The 11,575-nt window shown below is 40.0% G+C and overlaps 1 protein-coding gene across 2 annotated transcripts; it reads right to left on the bottom strand.

Annotated features, from left to right (window-relative positions):
* Positions 1-2,087: 2,087 nt before the first annotated feature.
* On the bottom strand, positions 2,088-8,721 carry LOC103471254 (nephronectin). Of its 2 annotated transcripts, XM_008420137.1 has the most exons (3): positions 8,662-8,721; positions 5,440-5,569; positions 2,088-2,940 (listed from the first exon to the last, which is right to left on the bottom strand). In XM_008420137.1, exons 2-3 carry the CDS (start codon positions 5,561-5,563, stop codon positions 2,729-2,731), a joined length of 336 nt encoding a protein of 111 aa, XP_008418359.1. In that variant the 5' UTR covers positions 5,564-5,569; positions 8,662-8,721; the 3' UTR covers positions 2,088-2,728. The 2 variants fall into 2 exon arrangements, with proteins under 2 accessions (XP_008418359.1, XP_008418366.1); XM_008420144.1 differs by lacking the exon at positions 8,662-8,721 and having other exon boundaries at positions 5,440-5,578.
* Positions 8,722-11,575: the final 2,854 nt, after the last annotated feature.

Raw genomic sequence — 11,575 nt, forward strand, 5'->3', positions numbered from 1 at the left:
ACCTCCTTCTGCGGACTCTCCTAACGTGATTTATAATTTGAAATACCAAAGGGTTCAAGTTTTGGCTTGATTTAATTCATTCATGGAAACAGTACTGGGTGTTTCACCTCTCTCTGGGATCGTGTCTCGGAGGGAATGGGCTCCAAATGGGAGCATAATGCGAGAATTAGCTTTCGGAAAAGATTCAAGCTCAAGTGAAAAGGACAGTATGGGGGAGACAGGGGTTTTGGTTGTTTTACAGCTCAGTGGTGGCGTTTTGAAAGCTCTGCCTTCCAGCAACGTGGGTGGCACGGTTGTTCCGAGCATCTCCTCCGACGTATTGTCACTGACTGTGGTGCACTTGTCAGCGTCTCCCTCTCTCCTTTGCTCTCCTTTGGGTGAAAATGTTGATTGGCTTTTATCTCAGGTAAGTCGAGGCTTTGATTCGCCTGAATTCCTCTGACATGTTTACGGTTTTCTTCGTTTTTCTCCCCTGCAGAGGTCACTCGGCCCGGCGCCTCCATGGTTCCCGGATGACATCTCATGTTTTGCATAAACAGAGAAGCGGAAAATAACACAAAAAAAAATTTCCCCTGTTTTACACCCGTACTCAACTCAGTACACCCCTTGTTGTCCTTTATGTGCAGCCTAAGTGCTTTGGCATTAAATCTTATTATTTTTTTTTGCTAAATAAACCAGTTTCTGGTTGGAATTACACACAACTTGGTGTGAGGTCCCTTTCAGAGAGGGGGCCTGGATCCTTTTATCCAAAATGTTTTCTATTTCTGCTTTTGTAAGACACTTTTGACTGCTTTGAAAAGAGAGAAACCAGGTTTTTCTTGTGTTTCTGGGGGTGAGGTTGGGGATTTTTCTCGGCATTGTGGTGAGATTTATTCTAAGAGGCTGCATTTTTTCCTGATTTCCCTCTTTGTTCTCGGTAAGTAGTTCCAGGTCCCCCCTCCGCCCCGAAACCCCTCACTCACAGTCACACGCACACACTCGTTTAGCGCGCGGGTGCTTTTTTCCACGCCGGTGTGCACGTGTGTGAGCGTGTGTGTGTGTGTGTGTGTGCGTGCGGCCGAGGCGGGGACTCGGTGTGACACCTGCTGCTGGGATGAATGGGGTCAGTGGCAGGGCCCTTCAGCAGGCAGCAGCTGCTTGTTCTCACTACAAACCCGACTCCCTCAGCGCATCAAAGGACTACAACTGAAGGACACAACACACAGTGCCCTCTACCATCATCTCCTCTCATTACAGTTATTATCTCCAAGCACCGCGACCCCTCTCTCTCTCCTGGGGTCACGGACGTAATCGTCGGGAAGGAAACTTGAAATTGACCAAGGGGAAACATCAAAAACAAACTTCAATTTCCCCTCCTGCAGCTCTCCCAATGCAGGAAGAGGTCTGCAGACAGCTGCTGACAGACAGGATTCCTGGTATTTGGTTGGTCTGACCTGTCTGTGCTCTCTTGCTGTGTGGTAGTCTGCCCTGCATGTGACTCAGTGGGTCTGAAAACATTCCCCCTCAGGCATAAAATAAAGCCAAGGCTGGTGGATAAACACTGAGATATGAAAACAACTGTCTGTTCTGCAGCGCCAACGAGAGCGCCGCATCTGTTCCAGCCTCGTTTTCAGGATTTAGTTTTTGCCTTTGCTTATTGGAAATTAAGAGGATTGCAACAAACATTATTTTCCTTTATCTATCCAGCAGAGGTCAGCCTTTTATTAACAAATTATGAGGGTTAAAGTCATGCAAAACCAAATTAAAGCTAAGATAGCATAAATTATCAATGGTGCGTGTCATATTTGTGACTCCATAGTTGGAAAAACCTCCAGCAGGTTCTTTAACGTCCAGGTGGGATCATAAAGGAGGCTGAAGGAGGGAAAACACTGATTATAAACCTGAAAAACAGCTAAATATATCAGATTAACCCAAAAAAGTTCTCTATTAAAACAATTCCAGTCAGAGGTTTGCTTTCCCTCAACATTCACATGAATGTCATATTCATTTTAGGCTTTTATAACTTTTTGTGGGGGTTAGGATGAGAAAAGAAATTTAACAAATCAGGAAATTTGCATTTGCACTTGGTCAAACTTATCTTTACAGGATCAAATGTAAACATATATTCCCTCCAATATTTAGTCTCCTTATCAAGTTAGTCCACCCACTTTGTGCAATGCAAACAGTCCCGCATCACAATGCAGCCACCACCGTGCTGGTACAGTGTCATTCAAACTAACATACCTCAACCTTTCCCTCGTCTGACTACTGCATTTTTCTCCAGAAGTGTTTTCTCTGGCTAACATGGGCAGCTGCAACATTTTTAACACCCTAAAACTTGTTTTCAGTGGGTTTTTCTCTTCCTAATCAACCCCCTTCCATTCCATGCTGAAGTAAAACTGGTTTCACTGGGAGACAGAGACTCTTGTGTCCCAACATCTTACAGTTTTTGATCGTTTTAAGCTTTGCTCGTGTTTGTTTCTTTGGTCCACACCAGGATTCGCTGAAGTGTATTTACACAAAAGGTCCAAACCAACAGGGGAAACAAACTCTGGTCCATTTAAATGGGACCAAATGTGCCAGGTGTGAACACACCCACTGTTAGATTAAAACAAAACTCCCAGTAAATGTAAATTTTAAGTTGTATTATGATTCAGTTCAGCCTAAATTTATTATTGTTTTAGGTCTGTATTATAGCATGTAATTTATTTCTGTTTAACTGGAGGAGTGTTGGTTCTAAAAAGCAGCTCTAGAAGAACACGGTGTGTTCGGGTCTGGTCCGTTTGGACAGTTTGCAGGTGAGGAACATGGCCGCCTTGGACAGTGGCGCTCTGCTGGGCCAGCAGGACCGTCCGTTTCCATAATGGTCTTCTAAACACAGACACGAGTACGAGCCCTGGGTGTTGATGCACCGAGCGTGGCGGCTGCAGCTCTGCTCTCCAACGAGACACTCGTCTTTATCTTTGGGACAAAAAGAGCAATGAATTAATTACGCACTTAAAAACACAAAGGGGCGACTCGATCGAAACCAGAAATTCTTTATACTTCTCTTACAAGCTACGACGGCGTATTAGGCTCACTATAAGAAAATGAAATAAAAAAAACATTTACAAGAATAAAGTCATAAAATAATGAGATTAAAATGCTGCATTCTTGTTGGCTGTGCAGGAGGCCCTACTTATACTTTTCAAAGATGTATGGTTGTATCATTGCACATCTGTTTGCAACTATTTCCGTGAGGGCGTGGCCAGCAGCAGAGTATTTGGCTTTAAAGAGACAGGACGCCCTAAAACAGCTGAAAATAGGCAGAACTGAAATCTAATTATATAAGATATTAGTTTTAATTTGTGCAATAAATGTGATGAAACCTGTTCAAAGAAGCATAATAGGCCACCTTTAAACTAATTTGAATAATGAACTGATGAACTAATGAACTTGAATTAAATATTAAGAAAACAGACTTTGTGTTATGGTCATTCATCCTTTTCACAGAAAAGCTGCTTTGCACTTTAATACTAGTTAAAACGGAAAGAGCAAAGCCGTCCAGAACCGCCTGCTGCGGATCCTGTTGGAGAGATAACTCAGCAGAGCTCTGGTTGAAGATGAAAACAGAAAGAGCTGGTGGCCGATCCCAGAGCCGAGTGGGTGAGCCGTCAAATAAACACGGTCTCTCCGGATTCTCCGCTGCCAAGCTCTTCTTCACAGGATCACTCTCCCTGCCAGTGAGCGCAGATGAGGTGAACATCTGGGGACGCGCTCTGATCATTTCAGTCTTTTTACAGGCCTGATGTCAAACACATCTGAATGTGATGTGAGCGAAAGCTGCAGCGCTGGCGGTCATCTCGACATTTCTGGTTTGATTCTGAAGAGGGATCGCCAGGAAAAGCTCCCGCCAAACAATTGTTGATCATCGACTTTGAAACCCTGGTGTGAGATTTGCTTTGTGTGCTGCAATCATCCAATATTATAGCAATGAATCATTTGCTAAAGAAAACATACAGACAAATTGAAAATAATTGCTGTGTAATTGGGGCAAAACCTGCAGATTAAATACATATTCATTGGGAATCTTTTTAAATGTAAGTTTGAAAAACCTTAAAATAAACATGTATTTAATGTCACCTCACATAACATGTAAAAATCTTTCATTTGAGAACTTTTATTTTGTTAGTCTGTACCCTCCAGTTAACGATTAGTCGATTGATAAATTAGTTGACAAATATTTTGATTAAAAATGAATCATGATTTATTTGATTAATTGTTTCTGCCCAGTGGCTGCACAGTGGCGCAGTTGGTAGAGCTGTTGCCTTGCAGCAAGAAGGTTCTGGGTTCAATTCCCAGCCTGGGGTCTTTCTGCATGGACTTTGCATGTTCTCCCTGTGAACATGCAAAGTCCTTTGTGTGAGAGTGTGTGTGTGTGCATGGTTGTTTGTCCTGTGTGTCTCTGTGTTGCCCTGCGACAGACTGGCAACCTGTCCAGGGTGACCCCGCCTCTCGCCCGGAACGTTAGCTGGAGAGGAACCAGCAACCCTCCCAACCCCACTGAGGGACAAGGGTGAAAGAAAATGGATGGATGGTTGTTTCTGCCCTATTCTTAGTTTGCTCATTCCTACAGTTGGTGAAGGAAAACAACTGGAACTGCTAAATAAAACTTATTTAGAGACGTAAATAATGATAAATGAAGATTTTTTCTTTTTAAAAAAAGGAAACTTTCAGTTTACATTTCAAAACAAATTAAAACTTAAAACCTTTGTAAAAAGAGAATGTAAACGTCTTCTATGGGATGTTGATGTAAAAAAAAAAAAGGATGTAGATATAAATTAAGCTAAAGGTAGAAGTTAAATAAAATTATTGCCTATCAAAATTTGAAAAACAACAAAGACATACATTTGTTAATATGTCTATATTTAAAAACATTAGTTAGTTCTTTATAATCCTTAGCTTGCACGTGACCAAATTAACACAGAAATTGTTAAATTTATGCAAAAGATTACATTTATCAAGTCCCAGAACAAAAATTGTAAAATAAATAAATAAATTAATTAAATAAAATAAAAAAATCAGTGGAAAGGACTGAATGACCTTGAGAGAAAAAAAACAAAAGGTCAGTAAAAGTTTGTACGTAGTCCAAAATGGTGCCAAAAGCGATTTTCTTAATAAAATATGTTAATGTGCAAATATTTTACATACGCTGAATAAATGTAATCAAATTAAAGGTTTATAAGATGATGCAACTGCAATGAAAGGCTAATTTATTTTATTTTTTTCTCCCTTTATTAAGAAAGAAAGGAATTGTAAATGTTTACCTTTAAAAATACTTTTCTTAAACAACATCAGAGCAAATTCCATAATTTAAAAATAATATGTTCATGCTGTCAAAACTGAGGTTGTTAGAGGCTGACAGAAATAAATAATAAATGATATATTTTTTAAGTTATGTTGGTGTTTATGACGTTGTACCTCGACACTCCACTGATCCCTGCAGACTTCCCATGACGAAGCCGTCACTGCAGACGCAAGCGAAGCTGCCGAAGGTGTTCCTGCAGGTCCGCCGCTGGACGAGCATCAGCCTCCTGACACTCATCTACATCTGCAACGAAACGCGTTCAACAAGCGATTCTTTCACGCCCAACAAGAACAACCTTTACTGTTCTTTAAAAACAAACAAGCAAACAAACTCCGGACAGGGCGCCAAAGCGTGTCGCTGTCTTTAATGTACTTTTAAGAGAAACCAGAGATCAGGCCTGAACAGGCAGCTCGTTGTTTGCGGGGATAAAGTTCACTTTGTGCATGTGGAACGAAGACTTTTGAGCTCAAGTGATTCTAAAAGCTGAATTTGTTTGTTTTATCTGGATAATTCTGTTTTTTGACACAGATCTGGCTTTTAGTTGCCTGATAAAAACCAGCACCTTGTTCTATGCTTCTCTTCGTACAGTAAAGGTGAGCGGATTGGTCCAAAATATCGATAATATCGATACCAAGTCTGCATCAGTGCTGGATCAATACTAGCCTGGTAAGATCGATATTTTAGTTTCAGATTCTCTGGAGAAATGTTCCTTAATTTTTCTATTTATTGTAGTTTCTCCAGCTTATTTTCATCAGAACTGATTTTGGATTAAGGAAAACTCACATAATTTAACTAAGTATTTTTGTCTTGTTGCAAGACAAAAATACTGTCTTACAGTTACTTGTAATGTAAGACAAAACATTACAAGTAACTTTTCAGCAAGATATAGGAATTTGTTTTAAGTAAATAATTCCTAAATATTGATGAAAAAGTATTAGTTACACTGGTAGATTGTTTCACTTATAATACAGGAAAAATGTATTATTGTTAAGTGAAACAATCTGCTAGTAGAACTAATCATTTTTCACCAATATTAAGAAATTACTGGCTTAAAATAAACTCTCATATCTTGCTGAAAAGCTACTTGTAAGTTAGTTTAGTCTTATTTCTAAGATATTTGCACTAGAACTTAGAGCAAAAAGTATTTTCAGTGCAGGCTTCTGAACTCATTTAAGGACTTTGTTCAAAAGACAAGACATTTTTGCCAGGAAACCATCCATCCATCCATTTTCTTTCACCCTTGTCCCTCAGTGGGGTCGGGAGGGTTGCTGGTGCCTCTCCAGCTAACGTTCCGGATGAGAGGCGGGGTCACCCTGGACAGGTCGCCAGTCTGTCGCAGGGCAACACAGAGACATACAACCATGCACACACACACTCACACCTAGGGGCAATTTGGAGAGGCCAATTAACCTGACAGTCATGTTTTTGGACTGTAGGAGGAAACCGGAGTACCTGGAGAAAACCCACCATGCACAGGGAGAACATGCAAACTCCATGCAGAAAGACTGGGGCCGGGAATCGAACCCAGAACCTTCATGCTGCAAGGCAACAGCTCTACCAACTGCGCCACTGTGCAGCCCCTGCCAGGAAACCAAGCTGCTAAAAAAGAAGCCAGAACACGGTATTATCCAGTAATAATTCAGAAACATTTTCACAGCAGTGAGGATAAATCTGTGACTTCATTCTGGCTCAGATTTTACCCAGAGTTGCTCCCACAGTGTGAGAATGTTTCCCCAGCAGCCGTGGGAGAGTCTCGGCCCATTACAGGACAGGAGCTGTCGGCTACTGAGTTATCGGAGGTCACAACCGGACGCTGATGAGAGTCCGCAGTTTTCTTTACTTAACTAATTAGAGGCTTTTGATAATTGGTTGGGCAGACCGCCACGACTAACAGAGCTGCAGAGAGCGGAGCTAACATCTCTGGAAAACTGTTCTTTAGTTTCTTTAAAAACAAACGTAACGCAGATGATTCATGCAAACGTTTCTGTGTGCAGGTTTTCTTTTGGTGATCACAAGGGTCAATGGAAAAGTGACCTTAACATCCTGTGGGAGGAAAAGTTGGATTATATTTTTTAGAGACAGTTTGTACACAGTTTTACTGGATTAAAGAAACATTTTTCATAGGTTTACTGATTTATCGTCCTTTTTCAGTCACTGGCTTAAAACACATATAATCACTAACAGAACAGAACCAGAAACCGACTTTAGTGTAAAAGAAGATGCAAAAGAAGAGTTACTTTCCTCACATTTTACTTCAAGTTACAGATGTAAAATGTTACTCAAATAAAAGCAAAACGTGTCTAATTAAATGTTATTTTAAGTGAAAGTTACTTAAATACGTTTTTATGATCAGAAAAAAGTTCTGCTCATGGATTCATAAAGGAAAGGAGGAGGATTGGTCTCAAACTGTTTAGTTTTTTACAGAAGAGGATTATGGCCACTGGGAAAAAATAATTTAAAAATCTGACTTTTCTCCAAAATTCTGAAGTTTTTCTCTTTAACCCTCATGTTCACTTATGTATTGTATTTTCTACTCGGACATATAATACATAAAAGTAAAAAAAAAAAAAGAATTTTGACTTTTGATCTCAGAAGATTCGGCTATTCTACTAGTGCAAAACATTTTCATAGAAAAACATGATTTTCTTTTTTATGTGGCGTGTTTCCATTAAGTGAATAAATTTTCATGATTATAATTGTCACAATTATATGCTCAATGGAAACAAAGCTTCTGAAACATGCTTGAAATTAGCGCGTTAGCACCAGGACAGTATAGCGCTTTAGCGTTAGCAGGACTAATGCTAATCATTCATGCTTTGAAGCTAGCGCAGCTAACTTTTTAACTGCACATGGTGACTCTATTTACTTATTGGAAGACTGGATTTTATCGTGGTGCATTGAGTAAAGGGGGCAGGAAAGAAACGCATGTTTCTCTTATTTTTAATTTTTTTTAAATAATTGAAAACCACGTGCGCCTTTTCCTTTCTCTTTGTAGTTTCTGTTAGTGTAAAAAGTACCAATAAAATGTACTGAGATTTTAGGTTATGATGTTACAAAACGCTTCCTTGAGGTGAATTAAAGTAAGCATTAATTTAGCATGCTAAGTTTTTTAGTTTTAGATATGGTCATTGATAAAATGCAGCCACGGCTTCAACGAGTTTCATGGTTTTTCATTTAATCCCAAAAGTACCAACATGCTCAAAGCTTCACTACAGAAAATACCTCAGTAACTCATCAACATGGTGAAAAATGGGAAGAAATTGACATTTTTTATGCATTACTAAGATGTTCAGTCTGTTATGCAGAGATGTGTGTCTCTTTAAAGGGGCCCCTACCTTTACAGGTTTTATTATCGGTCGCCAGGTGGAGGCCAGGTGGACACAGGCACTGAACTGTTCCCGATCTCTCCAACTGGCAACCAAACTGGCAACGCAGGGAGAAACATGTGGTATCTCCTAAAAAAGAGAGAGAGAGAGAGAGAGAGAGAGAGAGAGAGAGGGGTTGTGCTGCCATGAAGCACAGTCTGCAACAATCAGACAACAACTGAAGCCAATCAATATCTAAACCTACTTTTCTACTTCTAGTTTTCCACATTTGCCTTCAAATATGGCCGTGAGAGCTATTCCTGATTTTAATTTGTTGGCTATACGTTGTGGAGATGTAAATATGTGGTTGCAGAAGGACTTTACTCACTGGTGCAGGTGTATCCATCTGCAGTTAGGGAGTGTCTGGGCTCACAGTAACAACAGTAGCTGCCCGGCGTGTTCATGCAGCGCTGGGAACAGGGTCTCTTCAGCAAACCGCACTCATTCACATCTGGAGTTAATACGGAACATCATTAACGCAGTAGATAGAAATCCTTGCGCTAAATGATCCAGAAGGACACAGGTAATGGTTAAGAAATTGAAAACATAAGCCTGGCAGCGGTTTTAGAAATTGCACTCCACCTTCATCAGAGTGTGGTCCTTTAAATCCTGCGGAGCATGAACACTTGTCTGGTCCCACACAGTTTCCATTTACGCAGGGCTTCCTGCACACTGGAGCAAAAACCCGGCATAGCTTTAACCCCTAACATGAGGAGGACTGTTATGTTTTTATGCTGCTAAATAAAATGCATCTTTATTGTAAGTCTGACGGGTGAAACTAAATGTCTAAACTAACAGTTTCCAGCAGATTCAAAACTCTGATTGAGCAGAAAAATACTCAAATACTTTTGGAAACTAAGACTCCATCAGTCAATGCAATCTCGTCAGAGTCATCTTCAACCTTCAACCTTTTTGCTGAGTGATTCGCATATCTGGATTTTGGATGTTTCCAAAATAGTAGCATCCATCAGGTTAGCATCCTGTGCTAAACTTGGTCCAGTTGCTTCAGTTTCCAAAGCAGTGGGAAGCACTGAGTGCTGAGATGGCAGCTCTCTGATCGCTTGCAGATACCAAAACGCCGCAGTGCGTCTATATTAGAAATCATGCTTGCATTAGGCAGCTTTCTTCACATCTAGATTTATTACTTTACTTCATTCTCTCCATTATTAGAGGCAGCAATCACAAACCTGCAGGGTGACTGTGTGAATATATAAGTAGGCCTGCTGCAGAAGTTATTGCTGTAAATGATAATAGTGTTGGTTTAAGACCATTTTTAAGTGATATAATGGCATACACTGCACAAACATAAAACCTTTCCAAGTATTTTTGCTCTAGGTTCCGGTGCAAATATCTCAGTAGACTTGAAATAAGACAAAACTAAAATATTTGCTCTTGAAATGAGACCAAAGATACTTGGTAATGTTTTGTGCTTTGGCAGTGTAATAATGCAAGTACGCCCTCTCAATGATCAGTACGTTTAACCCTGGAAGATATTTTAAATATCCAGAGTAAATAAACAAAACGGAAACAACAAATAAAAAGGATGCTGAAGTATCTGTAACCAAAAATGCTCTTTTAAACGTTGTTTTTAGAAGAACATCTGACTGAAGCCTTTTGTCATCCAGCATTTGGTGGAAACAGAGAGATCCATCAGAAAAACAAACCATCATTTTTTAGCCACTTTGACTTTCTAGAAGCATTTGTGTGAAAAACATGCAAAAAGCTAATTTTACATAATCAGTCCTCTTTAATGCTGGCCTATTAGGTGACTGTCAACTGTGGCCACTAGGGGGCAGGCTCAGAAATTAGCACAAATCTTGGTTGTGTTGGTGTTTGTGTTTCAGCTTTGCAGTGATTTGTAAAAGAGCCACATCAGGGAGTCTGTCAGTCTGGTTGGGATGTAACTGTACCGTTGGGATGTACCGCTCGCAGTCCTGCAGCCGAAAAAACAGGAAGCAGTTTGTCCAATGGGAACCGGCCGCGTTTGACCCCAGACGTCTCCCAGAGCGACCTCCGCCAGCCTGTAGCGACTGGAAGACATGGAGAAAAGACGTCTGCTCATAAAATACTGTTTAGACTTTTGAGAAATAAGATGTGGAACGGTGTTTATGTAGCAAGACTTTGATGCTAAAAACACACATCCACTCTCTAATGAAGACTTGCTGCCATTTTTCTGAGCATTTTATGTGATAAAAGTATAAATATTCACCACTGCTAATAATCTCCGGTATGTTGTCTTCTTCCTAACGCCTTAAAAAAAGTGACACACCAGAAACAAAAAGAAAGACAGAAATGCAAAACCATCTACAAGAATTAGGAATCGGATAGCCTTGCACATGATGTTTGATGATTGGAAATATTTTAGTGTTACTTAAAAGCAGAAATAGGAGAAAAGTGTGAGAGGAAGACATTTTTAGGCACTGAAACCTGTGTGTTGGGTGATTTTTGACCATCTATGTCATTTAGGTTGGTAACATTTATTTATTGGGCATTTATTGTTGCATTAATGTGGAAACAACAGCACTGACGCAAACCACCTTTTTTATTCCAACACACTTGCAAAACACTGATTTCAAGGGTCAGCAAACGGTCTGCCAACAGCCAGAGAGACTTTCTCGTTTATTTAGGTCGTATTGGTTTGGCCGTCTTAGAGGGGAAAAAACTACTTATAGCTTAATACAGTAAATATTTTATTAAATTAAGTCCAATAAAATCCAAATTGTTTTTGAAAACAAACAGCTTAAAGTAACTCTTACCTTTTCTGAAGATGAGCTGATGAGAGCAGAAGAAATGTAAGATTTTTACAGATTTTTCCTGTTTTGCTAATTTTCTCCAACCTTAAAACCAAATAGCTCGAATTAGAATCCTCCATCTGCCATCACCT

Source organism: Poecilia reticulata, linkage group LG1 (genome assembly GCF_000633615.1).
Source record: "Poecilia reticulata strain Guanapo linkage group LG1, Guppy_female_1.0+MT, whole genome shotgun sequence".
In the NCBI taxonomy this organism is placed as follows: Eukaryota; Metazoa; Chordata; class Actinopteri; order Cyprinodontiformes; family Poeciliidae; genus Poecilia; species Poecilia reticulata.

Coding starts and splice junctions, on each gene's coding strand:
- LOC103471254 (XM_008420137.1), bottom strand. CDS start 5,563: ATGAGTGTCAGGAGGCTGATGCTCGTCCAGCGGCGGACCTGCAGGAAC. Junction 2,941..5,439: donor GGGATCAGTGGAGTGTCGAG/GTACAACGTCAT, acceptor TTTGTCCCAAAG/ATAAAGACGAGTGTCTCGTT.